The sequence below is a fragment of the Amphiura filiformis genome, chromosome 7 (assembly GCF_039555335.1).
Source record: "Amphiura filiformis chromosome 7, Afil_fr2py, whole genome shotgun sequence".
Classification (NCBI taxonomy): Eukaryota; Metazoa; Echinodermata; class Ophiuroidea; order Amphilepidida; family Amphiuridae; genus Amphiura; species Amphiura filiformis.
This window is the reverse complement of record NC_092634.1, coordinates 38,843,800-38,862,804: the sequence shown is the minus strand read 5'-3', so window position 1 is coordinate 38,862,804 and position 19,005 is coordinate 38,843,800. Positions and strand designations below refer to the sequence as shown.

The window sequence follows — 19,005 nt, the reverse complement described above, 5'->3', positions numbered from 1 at the left end:
TAACATGCAAAGTCTTCTTGATTGTGTAATGCCCTTCACACCCTAACATTTTTATATTTAAAACCAATTTTAAACAATCCGATCCGTAGCCAAAACCCCTAACCAATACCGTAGCCCTTAACCTAACCCTAAATCCGATTCCTTCTTCCAAACCTAAATCTTAATCCTAAATCACTCAGTGAGAAGAGTCGATGTCCTTGTATGCCTCAGAAAATAAGTTTAATAAAGCAAAATGCATGTGCAAGACCATTCTTTTAAATTGATCTAGCCATTTTGCATTATCCTCCTGGAAATTAGGTCACAAAGCTTATTTGAAATTGCCGACCTAGTAAACTACGCTTTATGGCCGATTCATTTTCAGTGCAGAGGTCGTTGTTCTAATCAATGTAGCTCTTGGGCCATCCTGACAGCTCCTGGACCAGGATCTCCATCGATCAGCAGGTTTTAGGCTACATATATAGCATCCTCAGTGACGTAGCGATGGGAGAAGAGGGGAGAGGGGGACACGTTCCCTGGGCGCCACCTTGAGGAGGACGCCGAATTGACTAATTCAGCATCGATTCAGCCCCCCCTCCAAGCGATGAAAGTCAAAATTTTCGCGCGCGAATACTCGATTTAAAAGATCAATTTAAGACCACCATTCACTGAACTTCGCGCGCATTGTGTATCCTTGGCCACGGGCGCCATAACCCTAGCTACGCCATATCGCGCCACTGTGCATCCTTCATATTGAACCATTGTGATCGAATACAACTATGTGTGATACAACAAAATAGACTACAAATATCTTTTATCTTTTTTAAAATTTCAATTTCAAAACTTGCCGAGTTATTATTTTAAAAAATATTAGGGGAGCTTAGAACTTGTGAACCCTTTTTATAAGCATACGTCGATCCATCGAGAGTTGGAGGTGACGTAGGTCTGTAGGTCGCTGGTCGCAGTATCGAATCACGCATGCTAACCTAATCACGCAGATCGTATACACATGTGTACAAGGGCGGTTTGTCGGCACGCCTGCGTCATAACAGCGTAAAACAATGACGTCCGATGGGACAACGTATAGCCTGGGATCGTCAGTTGTCACGGTCATCATAGCCAGGGGTGTGCCAGAGCTACCGAACCGGGGGTAGCAAAATTTTCAAATCATTCCACTGTCACGCTACTAAAATTACCGGAACGAAAGCGCCCAACAAACGTGTAAGTTTAACACTAAAATGGGTTCAAATTAGTACAAATATTGTGACCTAAAACCAGGCTAACTAGGGCGATGCAGTTTAGAACTTTGTTGAATGTTGTCCCAGTATTTCGAGCTAGGGAGCAACTTGCCCCTCGATCGGTACGGCTCTTAAAACCAGTTGGTATGGATAGGTTCTCTTACAGTCAACAGCAATAATAGTACCAAAACAAAGTACATAACAATGTTAACCTTCGCTAAGATTGCAGAACACTTTGAAAGCAGGACCCAGCCCATCGGGACCATCTGGATCAATATCATACTCCATGTCTGTTCGCTCTCCAGTCAACCACAGTTCATCACATGATCTCTTTGGAGCCGATTCTGTGAAAATACAAATTATTTATTTAATTACTGACACTTGAAAACCCCACAAAGCATTAGCTTGCATATTTTTATCTTCACTCCCTATAACAATTGGGTTATCTCCACATGAACTTGTTATTTTTTGATGGGCATCATCCAGTATGATCTGGTCCAGGATCCAGGGATCGACATAGTTTAGCATTGAATCTGTTTCTTTACTCACCGATCCCATCGCATTCCAGAGGTCCAAGCACATAGTTAGAGACATCATTCCCGCCAAATCTCAGTTTTGTGACCGGAAGTGTTTCTTTATCGGACAACAACCCTTCGTCCGAATACGTGCTGTCATCTTCGGTGTCACAGTTACATTTCGTACCGGAAGTAGTGCAACCTGTTTTATGTCATAAAATAAACAAGTAGATAAATTGATAATTGCTGTGTGGGATCTTGAAACTAACTGTGTAGAGAGTATGTAAAATGTCGTTCAATATTGAAATTTGAAAGAAGTGAAGGGGACTCATCGACAGGTATGTTAAAGTCATACGATTACAAATTTTAGTTCCAGAATGAGGCTAAGGGGCCCTGATATTTATCAGACGGACGCTCTTTCGTTTCTAAACACATGTCTAAATGAATGATATAGCGCAATTGATTCAGCAAGTTTCACCTATAGAAAGACGCTGCTAAGACACCCTATGAACCAATTATGGCTCAATCTTTCAGGTGGTGTACCCCAGGGCACACTTACAGGCCCTGCCACATTTGTTTGTCAGGTTAATGACGCTGTTCAAACTACAGATGAGAACAAACTGGTGCTTAAATACGTTGATGATCTCACTATTGTTGAGAACACCTTTGTCAATCAAAGATCTAGTATCCAGGATAATTTGAATCTATTTGATCAATGGGCTAACATCAATAAGATGACATTAAACCCCAAAAAATGCATGTTCATGGATATTAATTTTTGTCATACTCAATCAGATCATCAACCACTGACACTTGCTGGTGTCGAATTGCAATCTACTGATTGTGTCAAAATTTTGGGTGTGAAGATAACTCAGGATCTTAAATGGGATGTGCACACTACAGATGTCATCAAAAGAGCTACAGGGCGTTTGTTCATGCTCACCACGCTGAAGCGGTTCGGTCTAGATCTGGATGACCTTAAAACCATCTACATAGGCTTTATAAGACCGCTTGTTGAGTACGCTGTTCCAGCGTGGCATCCAGGTTTGACCGAGCAGCAGCATTACGCCCTGGAGCGCGTCCAAAAACGGGCATGCAAAATCATGCTGGGCTTCAAATACACATCTTATCAAGATGCTCTAGAACGTTGCAAATTGACTGAGCTGAGATCACGTCGCGATCAAATCTGTCTTAAGTTTGCCAACAAACTCCTGGAGCATCCTGACTTCCGTATCTGGCTTCCAGGTTACAGGAAGGAGACTGGTAGGAACCTGCGAAACGCTAACCACCTGTCTTTACCCAAGGTGCGCACTCAAAGATACGCGCGTAGTCCCATCCCATACATGGTTCAGCTGTGGAACAAGGATGCTTCAGGAGCAGGTCAATAATTTCTTGCTAGCTTGTTTGCAGTTATATATAGTTTGTATGTGATTTCGTTTTGGATTTCATGCTGTTGTAAGATATATTTAGTGTTTTGTTGTTGCCATTTTCTTTGTAGCATGTATGTAATTCAGCCTTTTGGCTGCCATATGCATTGTTGTAATAAACCTTGAATAAATAATAAACCTTGAATAGCATCATTCACGGGCACAAAGTTTTGTAGGGTAAAACACTTATTTTCGAGAAAAGGGAAATTTTGTCTTACCTGAATAACTTGCTTAAGGTTGGTCTGAACCCTGGAATTATGAAAACTTTCGGGCCTCATAACTGCTAAATTATTAGTCTAAAGAATATAAAAGTATACATTTTTAGAATGGAAATGACTTGATGAATTCATCTGTGAGGTCCAGTTTGGGCCAAAATGCTCATTTTTGGAGAAAATCCCCAAAAACAGGTTTTTGGCCCAAATTTTTCGTGCAACGTAACAAAAAAAATGTTTGGAAAAAAAATGTTTTTTTATTAATTTTCAAAAACTAGATAAAAATATCTAGGGACAATTTTTTCATTTTTTTAAATTTTGACCAACTTCACCAAAAATAAATATTTGAAATTTGGGCAAAAATCAGGCTTTTTATGATTTTTTGAAAATTTTGCATTTTTGACCATTTTTGGTGCAAATTTCTCAAAGTTGGTCAAAATTCAAAAAAAAATAAAAATTGTCCCTAGATATTTTTATCGAGTTTTAAAATTGATAAAAAACCGTTTTTGGGATTTTCTCAAAATGAGCATTTTGGCCCAAATTGGACCTCACAGATGATTTCAGCAAGTCATTTCCAGTCTAAAAATGTATACTTTTATATTCTTTAGACTAAGAATTTAGCAGTTATGAAGCCCGAAAGTTTCCATAATTCCAGGGTTAAGACCACCCTTAAAGGAAGGTGATCAGATTTTTTTTATTGTGTACTAAAATAATCCAGTTCCCAAGTTTTGAGGTAAATTATTGCACTAGCCGTTTTGATGTTACGCGTTTCGCAATGGCCCATAGAATAGTATGTATGGTATACCACAGTTGGGGATGAGGCTGTTCCTTTTTCGTTTATAACATCTAAACGGAATATATTTTAGGCCAAAAATATCACAGGGATCATGAGGAAAAATAAGCTTTCTGCTGATGCCAAAATCTCTATTCTGATAGGAAAAAGTGGGGGATAATGCAGTCGATCAGGTCACCAAAAGTCCAACCAGGAGTCCAAAAACCAACAACTTGCTTTGATAATGAACCTTACCTTCAACAGTTAGACTGCAGGCGCAACCTTCGTGACCTGTAGGAACTCCACCAAAATTGTGCATGTCTTTTCCGTGTCTTGATTTCCACCATACATATGGCCAACCGTTGTCGATGTCCCAAATTTTGGAGTTACGACAATCATATTTAATGTATTGTTGGCAGCTCTGCGATACCGCTATTAGCGCTGATATCTGCGATAGAGAGGGTTTGTAGGTAATGGGCATTTGGGTCTCGCCTGGTTTGTTCGTTGAAGGTAAGTTTTCTGTTCCTGTTCGCAGCTGTTCATGGTCAATTACAGTTTTTCCTGTGTAGATAATATCAATATGAAAAATAGTATTTATTACTATTTCCTTAATATAACTTTATTAGACATTATCGTTTTTATCACCTTGTTGGACTTATTATTTTGTTGAGATTGTGATATACTATGCATGAGAGCTTGAACTATTCGCGATCGCAAGCACATCCAGTTAACTATACTAAGCACATTAACTAATTACTGTATTATCTGAAACTAATACATTTTCATGCATTGAATAATGTTTGTTTGATATTCTCCAATAATTTCAATCATTTTTTAAAATTAGACATAATGTATTTTCAATTTGTTTTAAACAAAATCCTAATTGACTTTCAAAAAACTTCAGAAGATTATGAAATAGCTCACCTTTGCAATTAGTAAATTCCGTAGACGATGATCCCACTATAAGCAAGACCAAAAATAAACATATTTTTTTTTATATAATACATAATAAGATTTTTAATCTTAGATTCAATTACGGTAAGATCTGCAGTAAGTTTTGATTGACCAGACGTAGACGTGGATCCATTTCATACCAGGTGGCTCCAAGTCCAATGATTGCACATCTGGGTACCCAAAGCATGAGAATGAAACTCTTATTGTAACTCTCCAGATGATCTAACGACCGGAGCTAGCTAGTGTAACTTGTCAATAAAAAAATAATTTTGTGTGTACTGGAAGCTGACCAATCAGCAGCTCTTATACAAACAAACCCACTGCTAAATGCTTTGTTCTCATGAATTTTACCTCTAAACATGACACTTTTCATCCTATGATTGCAGAAAACTGTAGCCTTTTCTGGTAATCATTAAGGCTTTTTTCAACAAATGAATAATTAATCTTAATAATGATACTATACTCATAGGTCGACTTTTGGCAGTTTTTTCCAACTTTTAAGCTAAACTTTCACTTCCTGTTTGGAGAAATTTACCATCACGCACAGAACACTTGGTGACCTTTGTTTACTCAGCTATCAGCCATTGTTATCTAATGACCTTGCTCATAAAGCATGTTAGTTTATTGATTTAGCCTTTCCGCCACTTAATGGGTTCAAGTTTTATGCATATGTTGTGCTTTTTAAAGTAATATTTATTTAAATATTTGTAATTAATAATTTAAATAATAAACTCTGGATCGTGCTTAATATTTTCTTAGTATCTAGGCTGTTTTATGCTTGATATTTCAAGTCATTTCCATTTACTTAACATGAATATCAGTGAACGAGGCTGCATCATTTATTTACAGCTACTGTATGGGCAAGTTACACTGTTTAGAATTGTTCACGCTAAATTCAGGAGTTTACCCTTATAGATGGACTAATATGACTTTCAAAGTAATTTTGCTTGATGACAGACTTTCTCTTGCTATTGATTTAACAATTTGTTGACTTTTTTTTAAATAAAAGTAAAATAACTATAGCTATTTAGCTGTAAAAAATCTCGGTAAAAATAAAGTGAAATAAAATGATATTTAATAATTTTCCGTGGAGATGACAGATTTTGCCACAACCTACATATGAATTGCCTATCACTCTCATCTGTCAGGATTCCGTTCTCATCACCCCCAATAGGCTGGTATTACTCATATTATGACCTCTGAATGTTTTGGGTACAATACCTCATATACCACAACCTTGAGGTCACTTTGGTGGTGCATTCATAGTTAGCATTACTATGTTGATTGAGAGCATAATTATAAAACAACTTACATTCAAACTCGCACACAAATCTGTAATTCGTACTGCATTCTTTATCACCCCATTGGTAATTGCTGCCGTCATTCATCCGAATACATGTGCCACCGTCATTTCTACCATAACTATCCCATGCTTCAAAATCAAGTGGTGAGTCGTCCGTCCAGTACAATGGGTCGTCGTTATTTTGTGATGAGAGTCCTATCCACGCATCGCCAGACCCTTGCGAACTTAATTTTCCCGCCAAAAAGTCTTGTTCATCTTGAGATGTTATATCGACTAGATGACTATTCGCTGCAGTACAATCACTGGAGGCAGAACTTCTTGAGCGGGTAGAAGTGGAGATCTTATAACAAGAGTTTTCAAATGTCAAGTAATCAACAGGGCATTCTGAAATAGGGAGCAAATAAATAAATACATAAAATGGAATAGAATCAAATCAAATCAATTCAGTATAAAAGTTCGAGAAGGTAAACCAACTATAATAGATAAACGATCTTAGAGGTCTGGGAAAGGGTTAACGAGCATTGGACCACTGCAAGAAATAGGGAACAGAGTTTTTTTTATAAATATTATTGATCTCTTCAAAACGGTACATTCCCAGCGTGCACAGGTTGACATGTTGATGTCGAATCATTTCATCAGTCATATCAATCAACCTGATTTCAACCTATGATTGAAAGATCTACATGATACGCAGATTCATAGACTTTAACACATGTAGTCACATCGTTATTTAACATCTCTTAGTAATACGCAATACCATTTTTTTAGCGCTAAACGACTCGGCATTCAGCCTCTTTTTTCTAAGTAAAATAACCGTATCGCCCTTGTTATTTTGTGATACGATAAGTAAATAGATGGAGATATAAGCTATATATTTGAAATAAATACCTCAATTCTTTAATTATTTACCTGATATAATGCTGGTCCTTTTGCACATGTCACAGAATACCAGAAAGCTTTCTACCCCTGAGCCGATCCCATCCGGATCAATCTCGTAATATCCGGTTTCTTGATGACCAGCTTGCAAAATCTCAGCACAGGATTTGTAGCCTAGAAAATGAAATGTGACAATAATCGCTATAATTTGTGAAATGTGATTAAGGGTTGACTATGTATTGTTGGTCGAGGCAGCTAAAAAAGATTATTAATATTAAATTCACATTATTATTATTATTCACAGATTTGGGGCAAAGGTCATTAAGGGATTACTTCCGGTTCGAATCGAAATACCTTTAAAATACCTCTTCTGCCAAAAACAAGATAGCACGGTGACGTCACTTCCTCACATGAATTAACATTAGCCAGTGTTTCTAGGGTGTTTACAGATTTGGGATCAAATGACATTAAGGGCTCACTTCCGGCCTGAGACGAAATACCTTCAAAATGCATTTTCTACCACAAACACGATAGCAAGGTGACGCCACCTGTACACATGCATTGGCAATAGCCAATGGGTGTTCACAAAGGGCAAAGGTCATTAAGGGGTCACTTCCGGCCCGAGACGAAATAGCTGTCTTTTTGGTTGCAAGGCCACTACACTAGTTTATTGTTGTTAATGAGTTATGTACGTTTTGCAAAGGTGATGTGGTTACAGCCCTTGCTTTACAACATAACTCAAGAGACACAGGACCAACATAAATAAATCCTTCTATACGCTCGCTATGAAATAATCAATGCAATTTTTGCCAAAACTCGTTACCATTCGCAGGTTGGTGCGAACAACCAAATCGCAACAGCTGAAAATAGTTACTAACCTTAAGTTAATCAAAAGCGTTTTCTATATATTTAGGATCTTACCAATTCCACAAACACGAGAAGAAACCTTAGATTTCGGGAGTAATTTAAACCGGGCTATATATTAATCGAAATCGGTTGCTTTAAAACGGAGCAAAAAGCGACCAGGGACAATGTGGATGGTTGCTGGGAAAAATTCAGATCCATTTTGTAATTAAATAGAAGGCCAATAACAGGCTTTTAGCAGGTTTTTAGCCATTCATACTTTACAGAAGTAAGTTCATTTTCGACTTGAATATGTTCTCCTTGCATCTCCGCAAATCGTTTTGATCTTGTTGTGGGGGTGATGTGTATGGTTGTGGGGGTATGCGGGATGAGGTAAAACGTTAGCAATTCTGCGTGGTATCAACCGCCATAGTCACCTGTTAAGTGATTTCCCCAGTTTTAGTGATCGCTTCCGTTTACTCAGCTATCAGGGCCGCCGAACATGTGGCCCGAGCTACGCTTTGGCATCCAGCTTATGATATTAATTCAGAAGAAAACTTAAGGGGTGGGGTATGAGCGTTTGGATATTTATTGTGGGACATCAGAGCACATCAGACAGTTAGTTTCATCATTTCAATTTTATTCATAATACACATAAGACAGATATATTGAAAAGAATACATTTAAGGCCAGTCAGGAGGGTTGAGAAGGTACATGACCAGGCTCAAACATCCGCAGGCATATTAAACAACAGTACAATACAACATATAAATGCAGTTTATAAAGGAATACATCAATAATATTATATTATAAATTAGAAGTAATATTGCATAAAAAAATGTTGACAGGGACCCGCCCCGAAACAATTGCACAAAACGATAAAATATGGTCTAAAAGACGGCATTATGATTTAAATCGACCAGTCATGGTCATATTTTGAATAAAAAATTGAGTAAGAACATAGGATTGCACGTTGACTGAGTGATTTTGAACATTTATCAAAGACCCGTTTCATTGGTTTTTGGCTTTTTATAAATCTGATGATTTATACTTAAAGTGTATGTAGGTGGGAAGAAAAGCCGACGATCAATTGAAAATTTTGACCTTTCGTATTGAAGATATGGATTTTTTTCCCCAATACACACACAAAAAATCCATATCTTCAATATGAAAGGCCAACATTTTCAATTGATCGTCGGCTTTTCCTTCCAGCTACATACACTTTAAGAATATGTCATTAGATTTATAAAATTTACTTCGAGGACTGTTATATATCAAAAATGTGAAAAATATCAAATTTTAATAATTTGTCATAAAATTTGTATTATATCGTGAATTTCATAAAATGTAAATTATTTGATATCAGAAAGACATTCTTCGTATTCAGAATGCAATTCGATATGTCTGATGTGCTCTCATGTCCCACAAAAAATACTGTCGAAACGCACAAAATGCTCATTCAAGATCCCTTAAAGGAGGATATGATAATTTCATCACATGTATTCCACTTTGGTTGAGTGACACTGACCCTCGCCTGTGGAATTCCTCCCGGTATTTCCATGTGAGAGCCAAAGATGTCCATAGAATACCGTGTGAAAAAGAAAAGGTGGGTTACCCGACTTTCAACACATTTTGGCTACAAAATGCAATCAAAACACCTTTTAACCATAATATTTCACAGTAATACATATATTTGGACTGGCTGTTCAAACAGTTCCCCTGGTTTGCCAATGAACGAATTCCAGATTTGATGATCTGACTAGACTGTTGTAGGTTGTTAGGGGACCGGGTCACACACACTGCATGCATACAAGTATTTGTACGAAAATAAAAACGAATATACAACAGAAAAAAGCAAGACTCACTAACTTGGTGTGGGGAAACAAGTAAACATTCAATGGTATGCAGAGTGGACAACAAACAACACATGTAGTTAGATACAACAAGTAAACAAAGAGTTAAATATGATATTGATCTGAAATTTGAAACGTTCTATTCTGCTCTTAATGGTTTTTTAAATTTAAATACAAAAGTCAACAGAAATGGCGCGTGTAATTGAAACACCATCTGTGGTACTTTACATGATTAAAAATTCAAGCCATGTATGGATCTTTCTTGCGCCATTATCGTTTTTTCTAGAACAGACTGTATTGTGTTACGTGTTTCCATGTTAACTGAAAAACAATATGGTTTGATTACTTGGTAACTTCAGACCTTTTTTTTTCTTAGAGAGCGGGATATTTTTTGTTATTAGAGAGCGGGATAGTGTAAAAATAGTATTATTATACTTAGCTTAACTAAATTCTTTAAAAAACTCATTTTTCATCGGAATGACCTTTCAAGCCAATTTTCACTGTAGCGCAAAATCAAGTTTAGCGACATCCGGGCTCAGTTGTGGCGAAGGGTCACATATACTTAGGTTAACTAAATTCAACAATAATTTCCATGTGTGCATTAGGTATGGCAGATCAGATACGTTTTTTTTAAAACTAACCAGTTTATTCGAATGTCTTATTCGCATGATAAAGATTATGGTCATCGACAGAAATTGTTGTGGGGAAGAGTTTGTTGTGGGGAACAGAAGAATGAGAATTTTCATTTTGGTATCGGTATTGGTCAGCAACAATAATAGGACTATCGTTCTTCTTCTCTTTTCAGTAATTGCAATATTGTTATCATAAAGTGCAAAAGAATTAAGGTACCAACAAGCAGCCGATACCTGTATTCTCTAGGTCTGATTTAAGACCTCATTTTGTTATAATTGGTTGAGAATTAAAGAACCGAGGATCTAAAACCCAAGGAAGAAATTTTCGGTTCTAATCAATGAAAGCACAACCCTAGTTTTAATGTTATAATCCGTCGGCCGTATCACATACTGACGTATTCGACATTTTTAACATTTTTGAGCAAATGTGTATATTAGTTTGTTATGTTCTAATCTATATATTCACCAACAACCATGCCTCAAAGTGGCTTAATTAGTAAGATATTAATTAATTTAATTATGTCGTATTTACAAAACATTGAATTGTCCGCATCACATAACGACGTATTTGCCGATCACCTATACTGCGCAAGCCCAGTATATCGTATCTGCAATTTGAAGAATTTGCCGTTTCACATACTGACGTATTTGCGCAACGTATTTGCGCGACTCTGTCATTTCACGGCAAAATTGCTGTTTTGTCCTTTTCACATACTGACGTATTTGCGCAACTGTTTCACATACTGACGTATTTGCGCGACGTATTTGTCATTTGAAAGGCGAAATTGACATTAGTCATTTTCACATAGTGACGTATTTTATTTAATATTGATTTTTTGCAGAATGAGTCATGCTCTGACAGTGATAAGTGAATTATATTGAAAATATGGTATATTTGCATTACTGTTAACCTGGTTTTAATCGACAATAATATTTTAATCAAGATTATAAGGCAAATGAAAATCGCTAAATTTTCAAGTTCGATTTTCTCGAAATGCGTATTTTGCAAATACGTCAGCACTGCGCTAGCTCGTTCGAGAACGCTTTGTGCACTAAATAAATAGGACATGCAATGGAGGAAACTGCAACTTTTGAATTCGCATGTCCATGGGTTTTGGATCGTCGTGTCTTTATTTCTTGAACGATTTTTAACGAATGAGGAACTAAACCCGAGCTAAAAGATGCAGTTATTGGCTGATGGTTCCAATTAGGACATATCGTGACATATGATATAAAGAGGTGAACATAACTGGTACTTTAATCATTTTGCGCAATGTACATCTATTGTGCTCTGAGCCAATACTTTGGTTAATTTAGTAGCTTTAGTTGTTTTAGACAATCACAATTATAAATTTCACTTCAACCGAATTTACTTACCGAGAAAAGTGACGTCAGAACAGAAGAAAGGGAAACCTACCGCCTCGATAACCGCGGAATCGGCTGCTTGTACTTCAGCACAGTCGGCATATTGGAGAGTTTCTGAATTGAAAAAAGGATCGTCAAAACAAACAACAACAATGAGGGTAAAAAATGTATTTGGAAGCCAAAGTATAGTTGATTCAACGACTAGGCTATGTTTTCCTAAATACAAGTGCATTTTGCGATTCTAGGAAGGGATATTCCCATACACATGTATCAAATTATGGAAAGGTGGCCATATTTATTAATATCTAAAGATATGATGTGAAAGCTATAACTGATATTAACAATGTGGTAATGAAGCCTTTGAAAACTTCTATAAACGTGTTATAGTGTTATATCGTATACAGTGTCGTCTGTAATACTTTTACGTGTAAAGTATTAACATAAACGTATTTAAGTGTTAAAATTAACACTTTGTGTTTTTTGTTAGTTTCTACATTACTTATCATGTGGCACCTATTCAATACAAAGGCGAATGATTGAAATACAATTCAGGTGTGGCTAGTACTCGGAAGCCGACTACAGTGTCAGGCACTCCTGCCGTCAGGCACGTCGCTTGTTAAAGTTAGAAGTGTACATTCATATCACTGGAATTTTGATGTTTATCAATGCATTAGTATTTGACCTGTTTTACTTTTTGTGTGTTAAATTTTCATTTAGGCATATCACTCACAGTTAAGATTTTTCATTGACAGTGACCTTTTTTTTGCACAGGTTTTCCCAAAAAATTCCATCCCTTATTGTGAAATCTAATGGTGCGTCCCTAGGCCGTTTTAACATGTTTAAATCCTTTATAACCCAGTGGCCTACCTGATTCAGAGTAATAAAACGGCGCAGGCTCTACTGTTGTACCAGTTGCAGCTGTTGTAATAACAGAGCTACCGGCAACTTCCAAATCAATTTCTTTCAGTATCACATACATTTTATTAGTTGCACAAGTTAACGTCACGGTTGACCCACAAATAACACTACCGCAATTTACAAGAGTAGGACTGCTGTAGCTTCCGCTAGTGTATGAAAAACACTCGGTAGACCCGACTTCTAAACTGCAAACACCTCCTCCATAATTGACAATCGATGTGGTTAGATGTACCCCCTGAACGCAAGTGTCCTGTCCCAATTGTACAGTCCACGGCGAACCGTTGTCTGTGAAAATATACAAATTTTAAGCAAATATTACTCTCAAAACTCTCAATTACCCTCAAAACATCATTATTACTAGCAAATAATCACAGGATATCCCAAATAACCAGTATTTTTAATTGGAGCTGCTGTTTCAATTTGGAATAAGATGTAAAATATTAGTACGTGCACGTAAAATGACCACACAAGGCCCGAGATTTTCAATAAGAGCACTGCGGGCTAGTAATACATCTATTATTTGAATTTGTTTCAACATAGTTAAAAACATTGAATTCAGTAAATTTAATCTATACATGTATTATAGGTTTTCCCGTTCAATATCGAACTTTGGTCGTTCAGTTAAGTATAAACGTCATTCATTCGCACGGAATTGAATGACCGCTTACATTCTCGATTTCAATTTAGCGAATGTGCAATCTATTTCATTTAATACGCATTCAAATTTCTAAATAGTGCATCCAATTTTGCACATTGTGCAGCCAATTTTGCACATTGTGCATCCAATTTTGCATATTGTGCAGCCAATTTCGCACATTGTGCAGCCAAATTCACCGTAGCCTTGAATTTAGATACTATTGGAAATACAAATTCATATTTGCGAAAACAAAATAAAAAATAATGTTCAAATGCAGAATCAAATCTTGAAGTTCTAAAATATTTTTAAAATGGTTCAAATATGAAAATATAAAAAAAGTTACAAAGGTAAAAGAAGCCCCAAAGAAGAAACATATGCTTTGTGTCGTCATCGTTTTCAAACTTGATTCCATTTACGAACACTCTTATCATTTGTATTAGCATGAATTATGACATGCTTAGTTCTACTTTGATTGTGTTTTGTTGTTCTTAGAGTGTATAGTTTGTTCAGTCTGATTTGATATTACGAATGTAAAATGTTAGACAGGTTGCGATTCCCAAACGCCGGGATCGCACTAATTCAAGATAACTCGCCTGTGACGGAGCGCGAAGACGATTATTTAGTCAGTATTGAAGCTTCAGCACGTATGAAATGAACGCAGAAAATGTACAAAATATGTCCATTTAACTATGTCTTAAAGGCAGTTAATGAGATTGAATATAGCCCTTATAATTTATAAGGAAATTTATTTATTTTAATAGTTTCAATTTTTTGGCGCAAAACGCGACTGCGTTTTTGAATCTGTTAAATTGGGTTATATCACATCTTGAAGTTCTGTCAAACGTTTGATCATGCTCACTAAATTGATTGTTTGCAAACAATCCCCGAATTGGTATTTTATTATAATTTTTATGTTTTGTTTTGTTTTCATGACATCAGAAAAAAAAGATTGCCCGATATTTTAGATTTATAAAAAAAAAATCATGATTTTTTAAAGTTACACGCGCGGTCTTGTGAGATATATAAGACACATTTTATTCTTAAATTTTAGCTCATTTCTATTCCGAGTCCATTTTGACAAAATAATTTCTCTATTGACGGATGTTTTGTGCGCTTTTTTATATTGTAAAATGAAAACTGTTATACAGGGTGTCCCAAAAATAAGAGGCCCCTCATTGCGCCCTCTTTTTCTCCTTTTTTTGAAAAGTTGATCAAATATATTTTGGTATGTAAAAAAACCTTAAGTCGTTAGCTTTAATAAACCAAAACAATTATATCAATCGGCTCACAACTTTTGAAGATATGCTCTTTCAAAGAAATGTACCCATTTTTCACTCTGTCCACGGAGAAGGTTTCGCTACTTCAAAGATTGAAAAGGAGTACACATACCATGCATGAATATCAAACATTCCTCAATGATAACTTTATAAAATAACTTTATTTATGGAATAGGTTTTACCGGTGGGTTTATGGGCAATGGATTTTGTTAATAGTGTCATTAATTTGTGGGTAAAATGGATGCCGAATAGGACTTCTTTTGCTTTACTTGCAATGGCTTATTTTTTCTTGGTTATTTATGCCTTTTTGTTTTATTATGTTTCTTACTTTCTTACTTTGTTGTTTCTTGCTTTCTTTTCTTTAAATTTAAAACATAAGCCATTTCTCTTTTTAGGATAAAAGGTAGCCCTAAAAGGCTGTTTGGTTTGTCTTTAGTTCTTCTGAAGTGAGTTTACTGTGCTGCTCTGCCCTCTACCTGGTTGCCTCCTTGGCGAATACAGGTTTCAGCCCTGGTCCTCATTGCATCAATTGCGTTGCGTACCATCCTTGTGCGCCACATACTTGCGAATGCATTCAGTAATACGTTTGCGAATATCTTGGATTTTGCCACACAGGAAAAAAATCACAGCATGAGCCATCCCAACCACTCTGTTTACTATCCGTGGACAGAGTGAAAAACGGGTATAAACGGGCATATCTTCAAAAGTTGTGAGCCGATTGAAATCATTGTTTTGGTTTATTAAAGCTAACGATTAAAGGTTTCTTTACATACCACAATATATTTAATCAACTTTCCAGAAATAGGAGAAAAAGGGGGCCCAATGAGGGGCCTCTTTTTTTGGGACACCCTGTATATTATTACAAATCGACTTCGAGAAAACGTAAAGTTAACAATATCCAGTTTGTTTACTTACATTGGGATACATATGTTTGTGAACCAGAGTCATTATCGTTTCCTTTACTCTCCGTTGATGAGTATCCATTAAGATCGAGAAATTCTGTCGAGATAAACAGTTTTTGTTAAGGGCGATTAACAGTCTCCATATTCGACGTTGAATAGTCGATTCAACACAAATATTTATTATTGAATCTTAATAAATAAATAAATAAATAAATAAATAAATAAATAAATAAATAAATTAATAAATTAATTAATTAATTAATTAATAAATTAATTAATTAATTAATTAATTAATAAATAAATAAATAAATAAATAAATAAATAAATAAATAAATAAATAAATAAATTAATTAATAAATAAGAAACTAATTCAAAGTATAGACCTCTGGTAAGGCAACCGTTACCAATAGTTTCACGGCATATCATCACTTACGATCATTTACACACATTCATTCACATAAATAAAAAAATAAAAAATAAAAATATAAAAAAAAATATAAAAAAAATAAAAAATAAAAAATAAGTAAATAAATAAATAAAAAATAAATAAAATTCTTTCCTCATGTGGTATAAGTCTAATCATTTATTCTCGAAACTCAATATTCCTCATTATTATGTTTTGATGAATCCAAGTGTGTGAAAATATTGGATCAAACACATAATAATGCTAAAATTAGAGGCTTTACGCCCAATATTTATTGGTCTCGCTATGAGTTTTAAAATATCGCTTTATTAAGCAATTTTAAGCAATTTTAAGCAATTTATAAACAATCACACTTGCGTCAGATTTGAGAGTATAAATTCGTGATATACAAGTTACAAATTATTTCTTGAAAGAGGCGAATTAACTGCAATACTCTTTGTGTTACTTAAATTATGTAACTTGTAAGTTTCGAACAACCTTGTCAAAGCTCAAAGGTTTTCCTATACTCAATTGGTTTCGCAATCTTTATAAATTATCAGATTAAACAAAATTAATATTCCTACAGTCAAATATATTTCATAACTTTAGTTTTAATGTGGTACTACACCCCTGATAAATTTTGTATTTAATGTTGCATTTTGCTTAAATATTAACTACACACTGATGTTATGTACATTATAGGGGCAAGGAATCCAATTACTTATTATATATGTTAAGAAATGAGATACATTCTAGCGGTAGCTCTTTTCTTATCATAAATGACGTACCGCTTATCTTGAGTCACTGAAATTCCAGTGTAGTAACTGGATTCCTTGCCCCTATAATATAGATAACCTTTGTTACCAATGTTTTATTATTTTTTTGAGAAAAATGCAAAAATAGTCACAAATTCATCAAGGGGTGTGGTACCAACTAAAAGGAGAAAATATTTCCAAATATCATGAAAGAATCATACTTACCGCTCCTGCATGGTTGTAAAACAGAAATCGCAATGATTAGTCTAAATGTCCATGACCATTGACGCGCCCCCGGACGCGCCATGCTTGGCACCTTCGGTCGTGTTGAACACATCATCGAGGTTTTCCTCTTTTTATACGAAATTTCAGACCAGTGGCATCGATTTTAGAATTGAAAGGGCAAAACACTGAGAAGCTAATGGTCACGCTCTTTTGTTATGAGCAGAATTTTTAATGAGGCGATAATTGGCTCGATCGATACATATTGAATAAAAACACAATTCTGAGTTAACACCATTTTTAAGTTTCTAGGTCAAATAAAAAATGCTCTTTCCGAGCCTCTGCTTGAATGCAACAGAAATAATCGATACTTTTATTGCCTACCAACATATAGTCCGGCTGCAAACTAATGTTTTATAAGGTTAAATGGTTTTGCCAGTTAAAGTGTTTTTCTTCACTGATTATTATTTTGTTTGTTGATGGTACAAAATGAATTAATTGACGGGGAGGGTTTAGAATTGTCATCCCATGGGCAAATCACGATTTTTATGCATATTCTTTTATTACTCAGACATAAGGAGTTCTACGCCTAAAGGACAAAGGTTGGAGCCGTTGAAACATCAAAGTGGACCATATGAAAAAAAAATCGGAATTATATATAGCGCCCTTTTCCAGATCTTGAAGGATTCAAAGCGCTGTAATTTCGCTACCATGGTGAATCATCACAATCAGATCGCATCAAGTAGACCAGTTGCAGCCAAACCAGGCCGTTGCAACTCGTATACCAGCGCAATGCAAAAGGTGGCGACACCGTCGGCTTCCCCGTGTATTACCCACCAGCGCCATTGATAAGTCACGGCCGCTGCCATTAATATTGAATATTGCTACAATTCATTTGTTTATGTTTCTTATATTCTTTCTTTTATAACTATGACCATTTATACATGTACTTTAAATATTAACTGTCATGAGTGTATCCGTTTGTTTGGTAAATTTTCATGAAATATTGATCAATTGAAGAATTTGTAATTAAACCCTGGGCGTCGCCATTTCAGAAAAGTGAAGAAAAAGGCTGCTGCCACCACGACAGTACTAAAAGCTACCTAAAAAAATATGCGTAGTGCTGTGGAGACTTACGTTAACATGACGTCACGAATATGCTAATTAAAGAAAATGCTGCTGCCATCTACGTCCACATGTTGCAAGCGTGACGATCGCTGACCTCACATCGATGATCGAAGTTGCAATTCCATCGCACTTCGTGCTCTATTCATCTTCCTTGGCCAAACCTGGCGCTGACCAATCCGCACTTAGATTGTAACATATCCACCAATTTTCTGTGCGGCTCCCCAAATTCCATTGGGTGAAGGACAACATCATCTTTGTCTCTAGAACTACTTCCAAATCGCAATGGATTAAAAACCATATCATCATATTTCTTCAGGTCTATATTTGCAATATGTGTTTCATTATTGAGTTGAGATATATCTGTGTTATTATCATCATCAATACTAGTATTTTCTTCTACCAATACGTTTATTACATGACCATTCATTACATTTCAGGCGCCGAATTTCATTCGGTTTTAGATTAGTACATTTTTTGTGAACAAATCCCTTGCAATTTCTACATGTTATATTTTTATGACAATCTTTTACTATTTTTGAGCTCACACTGAACTCACACTGTTTCTTTGTGTACAGTTAGTTTATAACATTTGGCCACAGGGGACCATTCAAACTTTCTGAGTGCATACCACTTTTAAGAGCCATATGTTTTAAAGCTCCTCCCACTTTCAAAACTGGTAGATCACATGTGCATTTCAGTTCTGACGAACACTTATTTGTATTTAGGTTTAGTAAAATCGCCCCAAACCTGAATGAATTTGATAATATCAAAATATTTGTTGCTCAAATTCAGAAATT

General features: G+C 35.7%; 1 protein-coding gene across 1 annotated transcript in view; it reads right to left on the bottom strand.

Moving 5' to 3' along the window:
* LOC140157137 (uncharacterized) overlaps window positions 1-15,753 on the bottom strand; it is a 40,756-nt gene extending 25,003 nt beyond the window's left edge. Inside the window, exons 1-9 of the mRNA XM_072180220.1 lie at window positions 15,714-15,753; window positions 12,834-13,169; window positions 11,979-12,080; window positions 7,307-7,447; window positions 6,407-6,781; window positions 5,065-5,100; window positions 4,396-4,701; window positions 1,764-1,931; window positions 1,427-1,558 (exon numbers count right to left, since the gene is read on the bottom strand). Coding sequence (XP_072036321.1) covers window positions 1,427-1,558; window positions 1,764-1,931; window positions 4,396-4,701; window positions 5,065-5,100; window positions 6,407-6,781; window positions 7,307-7,447; window positions 11,979-12,080; window positions 12,834-12,945 — 1,372 coding nt within the window. The 5' untranslated portion in view covers window positions 12,946-13,169; window positions 15,714-15,753. The remainder of the gene's footprint in view (window positions 1-1,426; window positions 1,559-1,763; window positions 1,932-4,395; window positions 4,702-5,064; window positions 5,101-6,406; window positions 6,782-7,306; window positions 7,448-11,978; window positions 12,081-12,833; window positions 13,170-15,713) is intronic.
* Between the last annotated feature and the right edge of the window lie 3,252 nt (window positions 15,754-19,005).